Below are 22,403 nucleotides of genomic sequence, written 5' to 3' on the forward strand. Positions count from 1 at the left end.
ATATTTATTTTTAGATTTTTGAATATTTTAAAATCCATTCATTTTTGCAACATAAGCACTCTGTCTTACAGAAAACCAACATAAAGCAAAACAACTCAGTGCCTGAACACAATACCACAGAGATATACTCCAGATTACTCAGCAGTGGCTCTGGGGCTCCTTTTTCAGCTTTCTGCATAACCAGACTTTTCATAGCTCTAAATATGTCTGCCTATCTCACTCAATATGAATACTTGAGAAATCTTAATTTTTAAATAAGGGAAAAAAAGTACCTTTCCATATGGTGAAAGATCAGCATCATACTACCCTACAGACACCTGAAGCCAAATCTTGTTCATCACTATGGGTATCACACTTGCAGACGCAAAGGAATAGAATGACAAAGCTGAAATCTCTGTAAGTTACTGCTTAATTAGCCATTCCTATATCTGTAAACGTAATCCTGCCACTTAAGGAGAAAAAAAAAATAATAAAAAATAATTAACACACACGGAAGTCCTCTCAGAGACAAATTCAACCAGAAGCCTCTCCAGATCTATCTTTGTGGTGCCTTTTGTTGTACTGTGGTGCCTGCCCAACCCATCCCAAACACAGCTGGAGATCCAGCTCTCCTTTCCTACCCTCTCCCTCACAAGGAAGTCCTCTCAGAGACAAATTCAACCAGAAGCCTCTCCAGATCTATCTTTGTGGTGCCTTTTGTTGTACTGTGGTGCCTGCCCAACCCATCCCAAACACAGCTGGAGATCCAGCTCTCCTTTCCTACCCTCTCCCTACCAAGTCCTCTGCATTTTCACCATGTTCCCTCCCCTCCTCCACTGCCTGCAGTGCTAGAGTGCTTTGCTTGGCTCTCCAGCAATTAAGAGCCACATTGGATAGACGACTCAAAGGGCCACCTATACATCTCAAGCATGATATATGACCAAAATTTCATAGAACCGGACGTATTGTGGCAGACTGCTCTTAGATACCTGCAGTCAGCTCAGGCTGTTTGCTGTGTGTTTAATGCAGAAGTGTACTTTCTCAAGGTGTCTTTAAAGCAGCCACATGAACTTTCAGCAACACTTGGTAGACATTAAACGTGGGCCAAGAATAACGAAGCTTTAAATTTCATTTTCCCTCTCTCCCCCCAGCCCTCTGCTGCCACAGCCAAAAATAAAGCAAGTAGTTTAGCCCTGGAATCAAGTTTGGACAAAACCCATCCCTTTCAGCTACTACAACAAACTGCACTTTCTCTTCACTATCCTCTGATATTCTTAAAAGTCAGTGGAAGAACGAGACTTTCCTCAGCCTGGGGCAGCAGACATTTCCCCTGTTCAATCTCTGCAGAGGAGAGATACTTCCACATCGAGCTTTTTTTTTTTTGCCCACACCAGGCAATCTTTTCCACCGTAGGCAATGGGTACTACACACCCCATTCCTGCCTGATTTCATGCTCCCATTCTATCAGAAAGCACCCTCCTACACGATTCAAAACGCGGCAACTGGTGTATATGAGAGAATTCTTAGATTTTAAATCAGAAGAGACCATTACGACCACCTGCTCTGACATTCTCCGGCCACAGGATTCTGCTCATTTTCTCCAGAAACTTGGGTTTGGCTAAAAGTGAGAAATACCCCTCCCAAACTGCCTGCAGAGTCCAGGGGATGGACTTCCTTCAGTCTGCTGTCCCATGGCCCATTAAAGCTTCAAAAAAAGTTCCTGTTTTGCACATTTGGGGCTTGAACTTTTACCTGTGGATAAACTGCTGTTATGGGAGTGCAGATGGAAAACAACACAAAAAAAAATAATAAAAAGAAGGTATACAGAGCTCCTGAGTACTGGCTATTCTTGCTCCTACAAAGGTATAATTTCTAAGTTTCCTTCTTTTCCACAGAAAGTAGCTTCCAGGTAACAAGGACATTTGAAGACGTGGTTTCCAAGTGCTCTCCTTGGACCACAGTCCTTGGCAGCCCGGCCAGGCAGACAGGCTGCTTGACACTAGATACTGCTCCCTGAGAAGCACCAACCCTCCACCCACAGCGTGCTGGGAGAAGGGACCTCAAAAAGCCTAGGGAAGGGAGGCAAAACAGCTCAAAGAACCCTTTGGTCCCTTCCATGTCTTTAAGTAAATTCAGATGTATTTGACAGAGGGGCCATGCACACACTAAATGTTACCAAGTCATTCATCTCCTATTTTCTATTCACAGAGCAACTCCTAATATGTATCATAAAGTATCTTCAGCTTGTGTCAACGGAGGGTTACAATTTTGGGGAAAACACAGTAATAATAATACATGGTGTTATTTGAAACTCATGTTTCAGTTCAGAGAATTACACTCATGCTTTCTACAATCCATGGCAACAACCAATTATTCCATCCCACAACAAAATAAAACCAATGACACCTAAGGGAAGAACCAGTATTCTACTAGTTTCACTGACAGTAGTAAACAAATTCTGAAGAAAATAGCATCTCTGGTATGCTTTTTCTCTGCCTCATGGTTTGTAGTTATAATTTCAGAACATTACCTAAAGGAAAGCTGGATTCTATGTCCCAGGTTGCAGGGAAATAATTACAGTATGGGTCATCCTTGAGGAGTCTGACAAAGATATTCTCAGGAAAATAAAGACACCCATGATGAAAAGAAGCTTCCAGTCATGGCTCACATGCCACGATCTGTTTAAGTGGTAACTCCACTAATACTGGGTGGGACAGGTGAGTGTAAAGAGATTACTAAGGCAGGCCCAAAAGTGACTACATAATTAAATCTGCAGCTGGAAGTAGCTGTATTTTTTAAACAGAACCTTGGAAACCACAATTCTTGTTACATCAATGATTTGCTCCAACCGATTACGCTGGAAATGAATGTCATGTTTTGCCACGGGAGTCTGAGCCGAGGAGAGGAGGTGGGGCTGATGCAATGGGGAGGACCACGCTCCCTCCGGCTCCCTCCCAGCAGGCAGGTCTATCCACACCAAACCCTGATCTTTCCTAACCATGGGCGAACCGAATTCCTGAGGCTCTTTTATAGGAAGAGGCACCTTGTCACCAAAGGGATTAATGGACTTGCAAAAACACCTGGCTAATGATGGCCCACGCCATGGGGAGGGAAATACAAGGAAGAGTCAAATGTGACTAAGGACAAGATATGGCCATACATACTCTCTTCCTTCTAGTCTGTCTCCCCCCCATAAGTCTTGCTCATTGTCTCCTGGAGAGGAGGACCCTTCAGGCAGGAGACAACCTCTGACCCCAGCTACACGGCACAGCTCCTGGCCCAAGCACAGCCCAGACTTACCCCTTTATGCTTTTCTCAGCCAACCGTACCTTGCAAAACAGCCACACGTACCCAATCTCATTTTTTCCTCCCTGTCTCAGTAACACAAGTTATGCAAGCCTTTCATTAATCACGTTTTAACTGTGTGGGAGAGGACTCGGCAGCCCTCACATCCACCAACTATGCAACTGGGTTCTCACCTATTCAACATACTCCCACACTGCTGCTTACACAAAAACCAGGCGCCATGAGAAAACCGAGAACACAAGGCCACTCATCTTTAGTAACAGTTTTGTCTCTTACGATCAAATATGGATTAGCTCTATCTTCTCGCCCTCTCCTCCCCACCCCACATGCCTGAAATATAATTAAACCACTACAAAGAATCTACAGGCAAATACTTGAGTTGTTTTCTTCCCCCTCGAACAAAAACCGTAGAAGCAATGAATTATCACATGCAAGTCCCCACCCCTCCCCAAATTGCCAACCTCTTTCCAAAATATGAGTCAAGTTTATTCATAATAATGCCCGAGACTAAGAAACCCGTGATTCTCTAACAGTGCCTAAACCCTAAATAAAGGGTCAACACCCATCCTTGCCTGACAATAAAAGCCTCACACCTCCAAATCAAAATGTTAGCACTGGTATGTTCCTACACAAGCTGTCCTCCTGTAAGCACTCTGACCACAAGCAGCATTTGGGCTACTTCATCATGAATCACCGAAGCAGCACCATTCATGTGTTCATTGCAAATAAGATGTATTACCATTTTTAATTACATGTTCCATTTCCACAGAACTCCACAAAACTACAAATACTGCAAAGCCCACCATTGTTGAAAGCCAACTGCAGAGGGAACGCTGACCACGAAAGCAAAATTGTTCACATGTTGATGGAGTCAACAAAAAGGTAATTGCTTAATCAAGATTCCCATGCTTATTAAATACCACCTACATTAAACGTCAATACTTCTTTAATAATTCTTCCCAGTTCCAAAACTGGATCATCCACATTTGGCAAATCTTGGCTCTGTCATTGTAAACACTCCAATCTCCAATTAACAGTTAACAGCGGTAGCAAGACTGGGAGCAGGATACCTCGATCTACAAGTTCGGAGATGAGTTTCTGTTCTTGCCTGCAATTTTTAAGAACCAGGTGATAAAACAGAGGTTGGTTATACGCAGGAATCAAGTTTGTATATGGCAATGCTGCGGCACAGAAGGAAGCCCATTTCTTTTGAAGCGAGCACTGACCTCCCCTGCAGGTTGTTGCCACCACTTACTTTCTAAAGATGCACAGTTTTACATAGTTTAGCATTTCACAATTTTCAAAAGTCTTGGGGTAAAGCCTCAGGAGTAGAGTTTTGAAGGGTCTGAGCACTCCCACCTCCACTTCCTTCTGGATCAGCAATTACAGCTTGGCCCCTTACAGTCTATAAAAGAAAATTCACGCAGGTTCTATGTATTCTGGTTTGCCAAAGACAGCAATGACTTTTCAACACCAACCACTAAAGAAAAATCATGAAACAAATGTAAAAAAAACCCAAAAAACCACCACCAACTTTTAAGGTTCTCCTCCTAGTATTGAGGAACTAACATTCAAGTCACTGCAAAATGTGCAGGCCAACGTGACTCATTCACTCACAGAAACTACACTGCTAAAAATAAGCAGCAATCTACAGGAATATAAACACTTTATAATGCCACACACTTTGTCATCTTGGCTAAGAGTTTGCATCACTGCTTTAAAGCATAAGCTTTGCGTCTGGAGACATTAAAATAGTAGGTAACGAGCAATTCAGAGAAAGAGAAGTGGCATACAAGGTTCCAGCAACGTAACAGATACCATTTACACACGCCAGATGAACTAGATACCATCTCCTCCTGCCAGGAAGATGGTTACGGAGACATTCCTCCCATCTCATTCATCACTGAGGACTGTAAAGTGAGCTTAATGCTGCCCCTTGCACATCAGTTCAAGCATGCAGAATCTGCTCTTCCTGGAACAAAAAAGGCTTACAGAAAAAGAGAGCTAGGAGCTCACAGGAAACTTAAGATGGCTTTTATGAAATAGCTGGTGAAAAAGATGCCTGCAAAACCCCAGGGAAAACCCGTCTAGGCTTGGGGCCATGTGTTTTCAGTAAGCCTGAACACCATCTGCACGCAGGTAACAGCTGCTGTACAATCAAGTGCATCACCCAGCCTGCCTTGGTCAGTTAAGTAGGTGGCGAGTTTAATTATTCCACCTAATGTTCCACAATAGCATAACATATCATTACATAGGGAAAACCTCAGTAACATTAAAAAAAATATAATAAAAAATCATTTCAGTGGGTGCTCAGCCAGGTTCCTACAAAACACACGAATGGGCATCTTCCATGGTATCCCCACTCGGGCTTGCACTAAGGTTTGCTAGGAATAAAGAGTTAATTTGTGGAACAGCAAAAAGAGATGGCTCTCCGGTCAGGTGAGCATGTCTGCTGTGAAATAACTAGGAAGAACTGTCAACACACGGCTAACGTTACAAGGGAAGACTAGCAACCAAGGTTTATTTTGCAACAACTGGAAGCTAAGAGAAAGCAGAATGATTAGAAGCCGGAAAAAAAGAAAGAAGTGAGGTTCTTACTTATTTATCATGTTATCATCGCACTGAGGAGCCTTACTTACACGGTGTCTGCTTCACTGGACTTTCTCTGGCTGAGGACCAAACAAGTCATGCATTAAGATACACCTTAACATTATCCTACCACATCATGAAAAACAAAGTACAGCCTATGCCAGTAGGAAATTAAGTTATAATTTATTGTTTAAAAAAAAAAAAAATAGACAAAAAAAGGCCAGTATTATGGACTTCATGGCTCTGTGCAAAGAGATGTTTCGAGTCAGAGAGAGGTCACACTGCTAGCACAGATAGAAGTGCTTTTCCACTCCAAAAGAAGAATTCTACAACACCATACACCAGTCAACTAATAAAAACTGTCTTGTTTTTGGAAAGGCCAACTTGAGTTTCTGCAAACATTGGCTAGTCACGTAGCTCCCATGCAGGTAACACCTTGAGATGAATTTGATTTCCTTTCACTGTATTGGAAGATTCACAGCAGGTTAAGAGCTGAAGCCAAGCTCTCCTCTCAGCATAAAAAGCTCAGGGGTCCACCCATCTAAAAGTGGGAAGCCCAGGATGAGATAACCCACTCAAAGAGACCATGCACAGGTCAGAAAGACCCAGCTGTGCATAGCGAGCACCTACGAACTGTGGGCACTGCCCACACTAACTTCAGCCTCCTTGGAAATCAGGGTCTGCAAGCACCACAGGCACCTGTAGGCTTTGGGGTATCACCAGGTGTTAAAATCAGGCTGGGTACCATAGCATCCTTTTGTCTTAAAAAAAAAAAAAAATTTAAAAAAATTTAAATTAATCATAACTCTGGGTGATTCTCATCTGGAAATCTGTGTTTTCTTTCACTGTTGGGCTCATTCTTTACACAGCCTTCAAACAGCTCCAAACACTTCAGTTCTTGTGCAGCCAGTTGGTTGGTTGGGCTTCAGATCTCTTGAAATACAAGACAACAAAAACCAAGGCGTAACCGCCCACAAAAAACAGCAGACAGCACCTCCTTGTTCCACACAAAACAAGTAAGCCAAGAAAGATCAAGGCGTACGTCAGGCTGCATCACAAAGATTTTCCACTGTTAGCTTCAATTCTGTCTCCTTTGAGGCAGGGACACACGGGAGCATCACCAGCACTCAAGCAGCACTGCACCAAGTATGTTGCTGTTCTGTTATGAGCACAAGTTCTTTGAAAAACATACACAAAACACCCCAGACTGTCCGCATGGGCAACAGGCTACTGGAAGAGAACTCCAAGTAGCCAATTTTCAAGTATCTTTGAGGCTTAGCATCTGTTTTTATTGGAGTCTGAACTAAGAGAGTAGTGTGAATTCTTTCACACTGACAGGGGACAAGACTACGCTCCTAAATAACCCTCTCTGGTTTTAATACATGCAACGGAGGAGAAACAAAAGAAATGAGTATGTGACAACTCAGCAGAAGATGAACCTACTATATTCTAGTGGAAGGTGTCTTTAAGGTCCATTCCAACCCAAACCATTCTATGATTTGTTAATCAGATACCTGCAGCGCTGCTGTATGTGACCATCTGAGGGCAGTTGACATCAAGGGGAAGAGAGAAGCAGGTGAGAAAATGCCCCTTTTTCCCTTAGAAGCGTGGACTTCATCTAAAGTCAGAGTGGTTTTGCCCTTTCAGGCAGACTGAAACTGCAGCAGTGCCTGGGAGAGCTCCCATCCAACTGTCCACCTACCACAACGTGTGATCCTTCACACCAACATCTCCCAGGCAGAACAGGTGCCTCTTCTCCTACAGATCATTTCACTAATACCCAAAGCTTTCTTCTTTTATCATGCTGAGTTTGGAATTTACAATTCGGGGAAAGAAACACAAAATTCTTGTTCAGTCTGAATATTCAAATAAGGACAATTGATTCCATTTTATTATTATTTAGCCCGTCATGCAACTTTTCCTCATGACAAATAACTTCTATCTGAACTCTGAAGGAGGGTGGAGGGAGGAAGTCAACCCTTTTGTTTTCCGCCCGCTGCATCATACTCCAGTGTATCTGTCGGATATTTATCTATGGAGACATACCACAATGAACGTCAAAGACTAATAAATATTAAATTAGGGTGGTGTCCTTGTTTAAGCTTTGGCACTTGGTTACTGAGCCAAATCTCAATGAGCTGTTCAGCCTGCCAACGCTATTTCTTGCGCAAAAATAAAATTTGCACTGATCTACGATGTAGGTCAGAGGAAAAAGTTCATTAGGAGGAAAACAACATCTGAATTTTTCCAGTTTGAAATATCAACAGGAATTTTTATGGAAAAAATCCACATCCTTGTAATGTTTCTTAATGAAGGAAGGAAAGAAAACCCCCAAAATATTTTGTTACATGAAGAACCCCACTTGTAGCAACAATAATGAACATTGGATCTACAAGGCTTGAAAATTTTATGGGGTTTTTCATCACTATGACTGAACAGATGTTTGGAAGAGTTACTCTTCCAGGAGTAAGAAGAGCATGGAATTGTAGAAAACAGTACTACCACTGAAGAAAAACCTGCTTTGAAAGGCTCTCCATGCTATCAGTCTCACTTTGTTATAACATACGGAAACAAAAAAAAAGGTTGATTAAAAAAAATAATTATCTAGCTGATGAGAAAAAAAATTATTTGTTTAAAGAAAAAGAAAAACAAAACAATTTGCATGGGGATGTATCATGCAAAGTCTAAATATAGACTGCCAGTGAGTTAAAAGGATAAATATTGTAATTTCTAGGAGCAAATATTGTAGTTTCTAGGAGTGAGATGGAAAAAAAACGCAACCAAAACAAACGCAACCCATGTTAAAATTTAAACATCTCAGGGCTATAAAATGTAGTGTACTAAATTTTTAATTTAAAGTGGGCAGATTCATTAGGAAAGCCTGACAGTGGTCTCATCTGACTGCCTGTGTCTGAACATAGTGGAAAAGATGAAAGCAGAGGGCTCTGTTCCCCTTCTGAGCTTGCAACATAAGGATCTGGAATAAAAATCAGTTATATCTAGGACTGTTGATAATCAACCTCACTTTTCAGTTTCCCTTCCTCCTTCTCAAACAATTTCCCGAATAGTTTTAAATATATGCTTCCATTTAATTGTTCCACTCCTGCAGCACATTCGTTTGTGCTGGTTCCTGTTATCCAGATCAACCAGTATTTCTGTCATGATTCAAACTGCAATCAAACACTGCTCTCTCCAAAGAAATCCAAAGTAATATTGACTTGACTTTCCACCAAGTACATAAATTCTGCATGTTTCAGTGGACGAAAGGCTTCCCCTGACAGCATAAGGATTCATACTCATTCTGATTTTAAGATGACTTCTGTTCTTCTTTCCTTTGCCAAAAGTAAGAAAAGGGGATAAAAATATAGCAACTAAAGGAGAGAAGCACAGGCAAAATTAGTTGAAAATCTTGTGTGCTGCCTCTCAAGTTAAGATTCAACTAGTTGGTCTTCAGAGTTAATTTGTACATTAGAGGTAAAAAAAAAAAAAGGCCTTTTTTTGTTAAAAATATATTTTTATTTGAGCCACAGGCGAGCCCAGGCACTGAAGCCAGCTCAAGGCTGTGCCTCACAAACACACCAAGAGTGTTGGATGGACTCTTTGGTACTTCGCTGCAGAGACCATGTAGGAAACACCCAGGAGAATGCTCCAACCCCATCCAGCCCAGATTGAGACACACAGCTGCCCAAAACTGCTCGTCTGCAGCAGGGTCCGTTACCAGCAAGGACACTCTTCTCAGTCTTGGATGGTGGAGGGAGGGACACTGAATCTTCTCGCAGCTTTAGGAAGTGCTGAGCAAGATGCAGCTACAGGATTAAGCCTGTCCCCACCGGGCACCTTTTTCCTTGGATGAAAACACAGCTGCTGGTGGCTATGGTTGACCACGCTGCAGCAATTTTCAGTTGTCTCTGAACAACAGGACAGACAGTTTGCTTTGGTGACCCTGCTCAGGTCCAGGTTGCTTCACCCTACCTGCTTAGTGAGGAGGGGGCAAGGATGGCATCGCCCTCAGACTGCTTCACATCACCACCTGCGGTGCTTTGTGTGCTGATGTCATACTTCAGCCTCACAGTGCTGCCATCAAACCTTGCTCCGGGTGACCACTAAATATTTCACAATCAACAGAAAGCAGATAAGGCTTTATTTCTGCCATTTCCAATCCCTCTGCAAAAGCCCGATACAATCAAATTGCTTCAATCCAACTCATGCTGAACCCAAGCTATCACCCACTAATACCTAACAAGAGAGCAGGGACTCCCATCCCCCTATTCCTTTTATGCCTGCCAGCAAGGAGACAGATTTATTTCTTTAGGATTAGCATTTTGCTATTGGAATGACTGGATATACCAGTACTGTTGCAACAAATCAGCATAAACCATAATCTTGTTACAAGGCTATAGGACAGATTAATCCACTGAAAAATCCAGTTTGTTCCAAGACAAGCTTTTCTCTAGCTGCAAATACAGAGAGACAGCACCTCAGCAAGTCTTCAAAAAAAAAAAAACCAAACCTGTTTGACCTACTGCAGGGAAGAGGAGCACAAATATTTTAAATAAACAGTAAGTGGAATTCTGGTGCCACTGCCACTGGTGGTAAATGCTCTGCTGACATTAGCAATCTCGCAGTTTGAACCTTGGCATCTTGCTTTCTTTGCGTTCAGAAGACAACTAGCTTAAAAAAAAAAAAAAAAGAAAAAAAGAAGAGTAACAACACAGATTTCATTGAGCCTTGTTTGTGTTTGTTTCAAGCCTTCAGAACAAACATCCCAGAATGAGAAACCTTACTTTTTATGAACTCAAGCCAAACAAGCCAAAACACATCTTTCAATACAGACTGCTCTCCACCCCCACACAGGGGAAAAAAACACACTCAGTACAACAACATCTTAACATTTGCATTCCAAAACACAGTAACTTTCTGCTGCTATCATAATTACTCTTCTTATTAATGCTGAGCATCATCAGATGTAACTGCAGATTGGCTGTATCCTCACGGCGGGTTTAGCTGTAAGATTGATCCAACAGAACAATCAATCACCATGGTTACTCGCCCTAGAAAGTCTCAGCAATTCTTTAAACTACTCCCATACCCCAAAACATGTTGAATAGTGCCAACTATTTATCATGGTATCTTATGTTTGAAGAAAAATAATTAAAGAGATAATCTTAGAATCATTCATTTAATTGAAAACCGAGACTCTTATGGGAGAAAGTTTTCTGGTTTTGAAGTCACGTAAGATCACATACCTGAAGTGTTAGTAACAGCAAAGAACACCAAGTTTAACTACACTTAAAATGATCACAGGTTATAAGTACTGAGGAGGAGAAAGCTAAACAGCTTTTCATTGCATACAAGAGAGGTTCCAGCCTAGTTTAGTGTTACCACAGAGAGGGAGAGGAAGGAATTTTTATGTCGGTCTCACGTTTGGTTTATTTTCCATTTTGAATTCTCATGGTCAAAGTCGGGGGAAAAAATAAAAAGATTTAAGATAAATATTTGCCCTTTGCAATCAAGGCACCAAGTTTGGAAATGAGGAATCCAAAGAGTAGCTGTCATAAGCAGTCTGATAGGTATGAATAAGGAGAACGACAGCACTACTTGACCGAAAGAAAACCACAGCAGTAATGAGATTTCTGAGCAGCCTGCTGCCATCCAAATCACCTCCTTTAAATACTTCATTAAGAAAGCCGAGGTTTTCTTTCATTAGAGGCAGCAATTCCTCATGCTAGAAAGCTCCTTCTCCGATGCATCTATAAACACTGTGAGGTCCACTGGAGGATACACTTCCAAGTGCCTGTTTAACATCAGGTGCCTAATTGGGGAAGCTTAATACTTAGAGGTGGGAGATCAGCATTTAGCATTGCACTACATGCTTTTACCGACTTCCTATTTATTTCCAAGCACAGATACAGAACAGTCGCCTTAATTGATAAAACTGAAGGCAGCTGCACACCTTAACTGCTGCAGAAGGCATCTCCCCCCACATGCAATGGTTGGGAGTCTGGTCAGGGAAGCCTGGCTAAAGCTCCACAGATTCAGGATGCCAATGAAGAAAATTTTAACCCTACCAGCCTCACGGATTTAAGACCTAGAATTTGATTCTAGATTTCCCTGGCAGACAGAAAAGCAGCCTATTCATTCAGACATTTCCTGGGCACAGCATGAGAGCTGGGGAGCTCTCATTGACAGTTATTTATAATTAGACGATATTTTAAAATAGTATCCAAATAAACACGCTCAGTCCTCTCATTATATATCCCCAGTCCTAAAGAGAGACTATGCTGCTTTGTGCTGCACAGCAGTGATCCCTGTTTGAACTTGGGGCATCTTGGACAAGCTCCCAATTAAAAATAAAGTAGCCCAAATGCAGGAACTGCTCAGGCATAGTTTTCTATGGCTTTGAAAGAACTCATCATTACACTTTAATTTGTCTCTGATTTTTTTTTTTTTCTTTTTTTTTTTTTCCTCCCCCCGCAGCCTGGGTTAAGGACGGAATAAAACCAGCTGGAAGCCAGCAAAAGTTCAGCTCTGCTCTGAAGTCGTGTTGCCACCTGGCTGCCTGCCCAGTGGCCTGGCCCATCTCCCCCTGCCCTTGGAGACCGCGCAGGCACTAATTAATTGTGCACACACAGCACCCGCTTGCTGGGGCTGCCGTTGCCTTTGCATTTTAGCTGCGTCCATCCCTCCCCTCCTGTTCAACCTGGAAAAATTCAAGTATCACTAAAAAGAGGGTAATGCCTCTTCAAACACGGGCTGATCGCATACACGTACAGAAATTTTGGATGTTCAACTGTAATTAGGCACCTGTTTGGTTTGGCTACATCCTGGTACAGTGAGAGTATCTGAGCAATATGGGAATGCTAACAAGAGGAATGCAATCAAAGCTGCACCTAATTATTTTCTGATCAAGGACAGTCCTAATCCTGCATGCAATTTATTTCCATTGTTTCAGGGAAATCTACACTTAAACTGCAAGGTATAACAGGAATGGCTTTGTTTTTAATATAACATAAGGGATACGTGAATAAAATCCCTGAGATAATATTTTTATCATCTTAAGAAGGCACAAAAAGAAAAAAAACCAACAAATTGAACCCCTCCTGTGAAGAGGAAAGCTTCTTCTCCTGGTGAGCAGCATGCACAACGCACAGCGAAGAAAAGCCCATCATGCCTCCCTTCCCCTTTGAGGGCACATTTATCTTCGCCCACAGGCCATTTGGTCTTAAGAGATTTTGTTACATATTGACAGGAACCCAAATGGTATTTGACAATGCAACCCATAAGAGAGGCAAAAGCAAGGATCCTTTCCTCCAGCTCGCCCTACATTCTGCGGCGGTGCCCTCGCAGCTCTGCTGTTTGTCTACAGCCACGTCCCGGGCTGGGTGACTGCAGCCACACACACGTGTGACCAGTCACATCTCAGATTCAGATCATCTCTCCGAGCCACGCAGGCACCGTTGCTTTCTGTATTTTGCTGCTATGAGTATAACGTAGCTTCACATCCGGAGACAAAGACGGAAGAAAAGTATGACCATCATGGAATTACATGAAACGCAACTCAGACGAGCTCTTAGATATCACCCAGTGCGTGTGGTGATGCCCCCCTTCAAAAAGCAAAAGGGACATTTTGATCTTTTAATAAATAGAAACCTGCTAAGAAAGGAGCAGGAATAATTTGGTGTTTTTACAAACCAGTCTTCCAACAAGGATCTACGCCTAAGATCCTCCTGCTGGCTAGTCACATCACGTTAACTAACGGACAAGAATTACTATTATTCTTACAAACACACAGCATCTCCACTCACTCTCTGGAAGTCAAGCACGCAGTCAGTGCTGGCTGACAAAAAGAAGCATTACAGGCAAAGCCTACCAATTCACGTTTGAGTCCTGCCAGAAGAACTCCCTTTACTGAAGCTAAACCAAACAGCTTGTCAACAGTGAAGTCCAAGACTCTGCAGAGGAAGATCCCATGGTATCTGCACTGATAGAAACCACCTCTCTGCAGTGAAGCCCAGAACACCTGCCTCCTTCCAACAGCAAGTGGGGAAAGTCATTTCACAATTCCAGAGTTTTGGAACTCTGGAATTGTGAAATGACTTTCCCCACTTGCTTTCCCACCTCTGGTAGCACACACACGACTATCACTCCTGGTACACCCACAGTCAAACATCACGCTGCTGTCTGGTCCAAAAACCACCCCCATTTCCTCCAAGTTGAGGGAAAAGATGAGGTCATGGAAGGAAAAGACGAGGACATGGAGGGATGGAGAAGCAGAGTTTGCACAGAAGCTGTAAGAAGCTGGAGGACAGGACAAGAACACAACAGCAGCAACGTGCCAGCAATGCTGGAGAGGTGAAAGGAAGGACTATCATACCTGAAGGCAAGAAAGGGCAGTAGAAAAAGAGAAGCAGCTCCTTGGTATTTTACCTTACAGGGAACTTGGAGGTGACCGCAGACAACATGCAACACCTACTGGAAGCCCACAAGGGCAGGACAGTAGCCTGGGGGTTAAACTGAAGGACACAGGGCTCCTTGAATCCAACCATGCCCTGAAGGGACCCACTGAAAGACACAACAGGAAAGCTGGACAAGAAGAAAAGACCTGTGCACACGTGTGTTCCCCTCCCTCCCCACCTTAGATAAAAATTTCCTTCATCTTCCCACCCCAATCTTCCCTCTTTCATCTCCAAAAAAGGTGAGGTGCCAGGAAGGAACAAGAATAGTCAGTGCTTGCTTTTAGTGGGGCAAATGAGTAAAATTGCCAGTTGGAAAAACAACAACAAGAAGAAGCTGCAAACCAAAAAACACACACAGAGGAAGGGGTATCTGAGCACTTGTGGATTACTTTGATATAGATCCTGGAAATAATTCAGTATCTGAGTATTTAGACTCTCACAAACTGAGCTGCAAGGCGAGTGTGCTGTTTCAGCCCAGCAGCCCAGCTCGGTTCAGCCACAGCAGCACGATAAGGTGGGGATGCTCAGATAAGGCGAGTGGGCACAATTTTTAAATGACTGCTTATCTGTGCATAAGGACCTTCCTCTGCTCCTGCCCTCAGGCTGGGGCACACAGTCTCTCCCTTCAGGGCAGAGTGAATAAACAGTTTAGGTGGTTAATCTCCAACTTTCTCCAACCACATCCTTCTTGCAGAGGAGAACCCTGTGTCCCCACGCAACCTCACATCCAACACCTTGCCTTGGGAAGATGTGTGCCCCTGCACCCAGCCCCGGCCAGTGGCCAGTTCTCCCCCAGCCACCAGTCGCTGGCCCCTGGCCTTTCCCTGCAAACCCAGCATCCACCGAGCTACATCCTCACCCACTCCAAGTTTTTTGCCACACATTTTGCCACAAAGGGGCAGAGACAAGCAGGACATGGTGTTCACTGGCCCGTCAAAAAGGGGCTTTTAGGATTGCAGCATGTTACACCCCATCCCTGGAAGTACGCCCCATCCCTGGAATTGTTCGAGACCAGGCTGGATGAGGCTTTGAGCAACTTGGTCTAGTGGAAGTTGTTCCTGGCCACGGCAAGCGGGTTGGAACTAGATGATCTTTAAGGTCCCTTCCAGCCCAAACTATTCTATGATTCTGTGTTGTCTTACATAATATTTACATTTGAGTCACTAAGGTTCAGCCCTGGCATGAGGCAATTCCAGTATCCACTCCATCAGGTTGAGCTCTCGGGCATCTTCCAACCTCTGAGACTGTATTTAAATCTTTATCCTTGGTTCTTTTCAGGAGGCCAGCAACATCCTCACAGGCCAAGGAAACGTGCAGGAGTCCCAGTTCTCTGTGATGACAACCTGTACCAGTTTTAACATCCACAAAGAAAAAGCCAACAAACAAAAAGGGCACTTTTCAAACAATTTTCCACTTCTTGAAGCTTTGCCCCTCCCAGAAGCTCCAAGTGACATTCCCTGCCACAAGACTTGCTACTTTTCCTGGCAAAATCACCACCCCCCTCCTCTGCCAAGAGCACACCAGCTCCCTCCCGGGCACATGGGGCCCATGGCACAGGGGCTCCCCAAGCCCCCCTGATCCCACAGCTCCAGTGGCTCCCACTGGTCACCTCGGGCCGGCACCATGGTCTGGTCCAGAGACATATTGTGCATGCTACAGGCTCAGGAGCATCTCCCGCCACACAACAGGCTTGGCCCGCGAATATCTGTAGGATCTGGCAATTCCTGCTCCCCATATGCAACCTCTATAACTTCTCTATGTTTATTTCTCCCACATACAGCCAGCCACCACAGTAGCTGTTGGTGTTAATGGCTTGTATGAACTAAATGGAGTTACCTCCTTCCCAACTACCCTCCACAACAGAGACTCCACCAATCTCTTTCTGAAGGTCAAGTTTCTGATGACTCCTTCATAGAACAATAGAATTGTCTAGGTTGGAAGGGACCTTAAAGATCATCTAGTCCAACCATCACCTATCTCTGACAAAAAAAATAAATAATAAATAAGCAATTAAAAAAAAAAAAAAAAAAAAATCACTAAACCATATTCTTGAGGACCATGTCAACCTGTCTTTTGAACATCTCCAGGGATGGTGCCTCAACCACTTCCCTGGGCAGCCTATTCCAATGCTGGATAACCCTTTCCATGAATAAATTTTTCCTAATATCCAATCTAAACCTCCCCTGGCGCAACTTGAGGCCTTCGCACAAGCTGGAAGCCAAAGTAAACCATGGGGGACCAGGATGTTGGACTTCAAACCCTCCCCACCCCCAGGAAGACATTTCTACCCCCCATCACTCAGCAACAAGCCTGATGGGACCGTACACAACGCAGCAGAGGAGATATGGAGACAGAGAAGCTCCTCTTGGTGATGCCTCAGCCAAGCATGCAGGAGCCCTGGCAAAGGTGTGATATTAGTAGTTTTATGCCAACGTGCACATTGTCACAGGGACTGCAAAGCAGACATGGCCCTGATCCTTAGCAAAGACACACTCTTCAATCTGCTTACATGCCTCCATTTTACATTTCTGTGCCAGGCCTTCAGATTAGCAGATTTGGTTTCCAGGTGGAGGTGCTGCGAAGTTAGCTCCACAAGCCTTTTATACTGTAAACGGTATGAAAATCACAAACCACAAATGCTACCTAAAACTCATTCCAAAGGGAAGCAAAAAAATTCAGACTTGAAATATTGGCTCACTGGGTTTTATGAAGGTTGGTTTTGAGTCATATGCAACCCACATTAAGATGATGAATATTTTCCTATAGGGGAGAGACTTAAGCTTCCCTAATCCAACCAACTTGTTACTCCTAATGCCAAAAGGAAACACAGCAACACCCATGCCCTTCACTGCTGACAAACCACCGCTGGAATGACTGGAACAGGCTGTAGCTCTTCCCACAACTTCCATTGAATCCTGGAGCACCAGACCCCGCTGCCCAATACCCTCCAGCACTTCGTCTTGGCATACTCCCTGGAGTTCCTTTGCTGGGCTATTACAGGGAGTGCCAATTCACGTAATCACCGAAGCCAGGAACACCTAGTCCCAGAACAGCACTTACAGACAAAGCATAAAACAACAAAACCCTTCTTTCCTATGCTAGACTTGCACCATTCCTTACTACCGTATCTTGCAACAGCAGCATATGATTCATCACACCACATTTGTTTTAAGATTAAGGGTTTTACTAACTGTTCAGGACATCTTAATTGCTTTGATTTTATGTATAACTTCTGCCTTATCTGAAAGCTAGATGTAATTTAAATGAAGAGAAAAAAAACTAAACAAAAAAAGGCCAAGATACTAAGCTTCCTCTAGGACTTTATCCATGGATTGAAAGTTCTAGCACTTGAATTCCACTTCAGAAAAGACTAGTGGTGCTTCACCTTCCAATACCTGAACTACAGAATTATCCATGAAGACCACATCCAGGCATCTACACAAATGCCTCACCTAACAGAGTCAAAACTTTAGAAACTGAAACAAAGAGCTATAGATTTCACACTTTGCATGGCAGAAGAGAACATGAACATCTATCAAGTGTGTAAGAAATAAAAGCAAGGCAACTATTTTGCGTCTCATCAGCCCTACCACACTACCAAGGGTCCAGTGTAGTACGATTGGCATACTGGTAAAAGAACACACAGTACACACTGTTGTATGTAAAATCATTGCCAAACATGAAAGCAGCTCATTGAAATCATGGAGTTTTAGGTGTAAAGCAGGTATACTGGCTGAACTGTTCCTCCGCCTCACTGGAAGCCTGTACTACTCTTGGGAATAGGTGTTGCCAAGTTACTGGCCTCCATCTCCAGGAGGGCACTATAATCTTCACAGACACCACTCGGTAGCTGCAGATCTTAAACGAATTAAAAGCTTTTTCACTAAAATGTTTCTGGAACACATCTCTGCCAGCAAGGGGGAAAAAAAACAACAAACCCAACAAAAAAACCAAAACAAAAACCCAGAAGCAGTGGTTAGTGGCAACCTGTCAATTGTTTTTTTTCATTCAATTGTCTTGATGGAAACAGCAGACCACAAGGTAAAGGAGGGAAGAAGAGGAAGCAAGGAGGAGATGCTTCTGTGATTATACTTTAATGTCAGAACACACAGTATAAACAGTTCAGGTTTCAGATCTGCTCAGCACATAAGGGAGAAATCAAGCCATGTGGATACAGCACATCTTGAGGACTTTTACCTTCGAATCACAGACATTTGTCTGTCTGTCCAATATATGAGAATCGTCACCAACCACGCCACAGTACACAACAGACAGCCACACCTAGAGTGGGGAATCAGATCACAGCCGCTGCCCAGGGACTGAGCATATCTGAAACCTCTTTCTTGGTCCACTGGAAAGCTTTGCCCTACCCCCACATGATTCCTTTTAAAGATTTATCCAATAGCAGACTACTGAGACACCCTGCTCTAGCTTCTCAAAAGAAGGAGGTCATTCAAGACAATTAAAGCACGGATAGCAGCATTCAGACCTTAAAAGAATAAGTCTCTTTGTAGTTTCAAAGTATTGTTCAGCTGCACAGATAACCTGCGTTTGTCGAGTGATGCAATACGAAATTTTCATTATGTACACAGCCACGCTGTTCTATTGAGTACGATGTTCTTTGATAAGCTGCAAGGGTGCTCAGTTTCCAGACATTTGGAGCCAGAAAAAGCCCTACAGTAACGTGCTGCAGAGAACAATAGCCCCCTGAATGTGACTGGGGTAGACGGACGCCACCATGAAAAGTTTTGAAACGGGAGAGAAAAAGAGAACTTGAAATAAAATAAATAAGTAAATAGAATAGGAGCAACAGCAGCACAAACTCACGATTCACCATCTGCTGGCATTCACAAGAGTTCAATCAGGGGTAGGAAAGAAGGAATCACCCTTTAAATTTGCTACCTATTTTATAGATTTTTTTCCTCTCTTTATAGCCACTAATTGTGTCATTTCATCTTAACAGCAACCACACATTTACAATGGATAGAGATGAATTTCCTTTGGAGTCTCAGTCACTCGTTGCAATCCGTGGTCTCCCTTCCAGAAAAGCTCAGTGTGGTTTCCCCACCACACACAGCAGGGAATTGCTTCTCTCTGAGTTCAGGACAAGTGCCACTCTTTTTGATCCCAAAAGCACCAGTTTCCATAATATCTTTTTCATCTTTTTTTGTTTGTTTGTTTTTTTGTTTTTAGAGTATGTATAAATATATTTATTCCTTGGGGAAAAAAATAATATAAATAATCAGAGGGCCACATGCCCTCTTAATCCCAGAAACTTTAGTGTTTATACACAAGCTGTGAATTTCTGTGAACTCTGCCAGTTCACACCCAGTCCGTGGGTGAAAACTACGTACTGGCAAAGGCTGCTCTTTACTTGTGGAAACACAGCAACAGCAGCTGGGGGAAAGGGAGTCCTGCTAAGAAAAAGAATGAGAGGCTCTTGGAGCCCAAAGGGAGCAGTGAGTTTATGAAGAAAAGCTCAGCTCTATGCAAAGCAGTATTTTCCAGATCTTAACCCTGATATCATTTCTCCTTGTACCCTTCAAAATTATCCTTAGAAAAATAACGACCAGAAATGTAAAGCCCTGAGATAGCGACACATCATTTCAGCATCAGCAACAAAATACAGCCACAGCTTTGCTTGTAGCCTTTCCTACCAGTTATCTGAAGACAACAGCCAACCCAAGGCATCCATGTTTTGCCATAGACCAGTGAGGCTCACCTTTTGCCCTGTTGCAACAACCACACTCCGATAAGATCTCTTTCTGCTTCGGGTTCCCAGGGCGAAACCTTTTCCCCACTGCACCCGCTTGTCCGTGGTTTGGGCTGGCCTGGCCACTAAAACATACCTCAAACCACAACACCACCCACAAAGCCTCTGGCTGTCACTGGGGTGGGATTCAGCTGTGGCAACGCAGATCGGGGTGGTGGGGACAGAGGGGAGAGGACAAGGCAAAACAGAGCACAAAGCTCACTCCTCTCTCCCTCTTCGAGTCTTGCTTCTTTTCAGCTGAAACATCCCACTCAGTGAACCCCACAGTGTGAGACAAAGTCCATTCATTTTCTTTGGTATAGTGTTTAGCACTCTTTTAGCAGTTTTGTATTTGAGTTATCCTCTAGAAAGATTTAAGCTGTTGTATATGTTAGACAAAAACCCATAGAAAAAAAAAAATTGCTTTAAAAGTGACAGCTGCTTTATTTTTCTTTTCCAGTCTATTTGTTCAGTTAATATAACAATATTCACCAGCAAAATATTAAAACACGTGAACAGATTACAACAAACAAAACTTGACTTATGACTTAACAGCATCCAAAAGCATAACCTGGAATGCAACTAAACAGACTTAAAATTTCATCTAAAAAACCAGAAGTTGACACATTTATCATTTCTAGATGGATAAGGTAGGCACTGTTGCCTAACTATTTCCAACTATATCTTGATGTAATGACAGAGGACTTCCTCCCATTCCTCCTTTATCCCATACCATCAAGACAACTCCTCCCTTCTTAGCAGAGGACCAAATTTAGTGTGCATAAATATTTCATAACTTCATCTTGTCAAGAAATCAAACAGAACTACTTAAGGGCATTCTTCCAGGAGCTGCACATCCAAACTCGAAGAATAAAACTGCCTTCATCATAGCTGTTCTCCCCCTTCAAACTGAAAGGCCTGAAGGTGAAGCAACAGTGAAAACCTGGAGATCTTGTGTGTGTATCACCTATGAACATGACATGAACGTTACCACCGAGTGTTAAACTCCATTAAGAAATCTAGAAACAACACAGCAAGGCTGGCATCTGCTGAAGAAAATACATCTCCAGCTTTTCAGTCCTCTCTACATCCTGGTCCTCCAGAAGAAACAAATTCTGGCTTTCACAAAAACCTCACAATGACTGAAACAACCAGCCCAGAAACAACTGGCTGCTCCAGACAGAGAAGCCAACCACGAAATCAAAAGGTGACTGAAGACAGACATCTACAGGTGGTTTGATTTCCAACAGCACGGAACACAGGCAGCTTCCACTGATCTGGAGAGGAATTCAGCACCTAAAGAAGAGACGAGGCCGTTTCCGTGCAACGGGATCCTGACCCATGGATGAGCATCCGCAGGCTGTACCTGCAGCAGTGCGGAGGAGACCAGAGCTGCATCCCAATAGAACTGCCACAAGATGCTACTTTGTTAGCAGAGGTAGCCTTAAACTTCCCGAGCATTGGATGACACACATTTGGATTGGACTCTGCATTTATTTTCTTCAGCATCAAGAAAATCTGTCAGGGCTCCACCTGTCAGCTTGGCAAGACAAGGGAGGCCGAGCAACCACCCCGGGACAGACAGTGGGTGCTCCAGTCATTTCCACAAACATCACACATTCCCCACTTTCCTCCTTCAGGAGGCTCCACGCTGATTCATGGTTGCCTTCTCTTATTGAGAGACAACCTCCTTTGGAAACAGAGTAAGTGTTCTCTTCGTACCACCAGGACCATGGCGTCTGTGTTCTTCATAAAATATTGATTCATCTGCCATCTGTAGTCCCAGAAGTTAAAAGGTAGGTCCGTACCAGTAGCTAAAAGCAGACCCAAGAGCCTCTGCCTGCACACTGAATGGACCAGACCTCAACCAGCTCCAGCCCAAAGCCCTCAGCCTCGTGCAGTACCTGAGCCTGCCTCCCAGCAGGGCTTAGCGTGGGGTGGAACCATCACTCGCAGGATGCCTGCACCAACAGCTGCCTCGTGTCTGGCCATCTCGGGGCACGGGCAAAAGAGCTCAGGTCTGTTTACATCCACTTTCCAGCCCATGTGGTTTAAGAGTGGCAGCATATGCACACGGGACAAAAAAGGCTTTGCACAACATCAGCCACATCTTCATCTCCCCAACAATCATGGGATATTCCCATCACCAGGCCTGACACAGGACCCCCCCCCCCCCAAAAAAAAAAAAAAAATTACTGGCCTCAAACCCCAGAAACTTTCCCTGCCCACAAAGCCCTTTCAGGTCCCTCCCAATGAAGCAAGACAAGAGGAGCGGGGAGATTGGGAAGTATAACACGCAGAGAGGGAAATCAGTAAATCAT

General features: G+C 43.6%; 1 protein-coding gene across 1 annotated transcript in view; it reads right to left on the minus strand.

The window, feature by feature from the left end:
- GAREM1 (GRB2 associated regulator of MAPK1 subtype 1) overlaps positions 1–22,074 on the minus strand; it is a 107,522-nt gene extending 85,448 nt beyond the window's left edge. Inside the window, exon 1 of the mRNA XM_014936895.1 lies at positions 21,987–22,074. Within this exon, the coding sequence (XP_014792381.1) occupies positions 21,987–22,074 (88 nt within the window). The remainder of the gene's footprint in view (positions 1–21,986) is intronic.
- Positions 22,075–22,403: the final 329 nt, after the last annotated feature.

Source organism: Calidris pugnax, unplaced genomic scaffold (assembly GCF_001431845.1).
Source record: "Calidris pugnax isolate Ruff unplaced genomic scaffold, ASM143184v1 scaffold51, whole genome shotgun sequence".
In the NCBI taxonomy this organism is placed as follows: domain Eukaryota; kingdom Metazoa; phylum Chordata; class Aves; order Charadriiformes; family Scolopacidae; genus Calidris; species Calidris pugnax.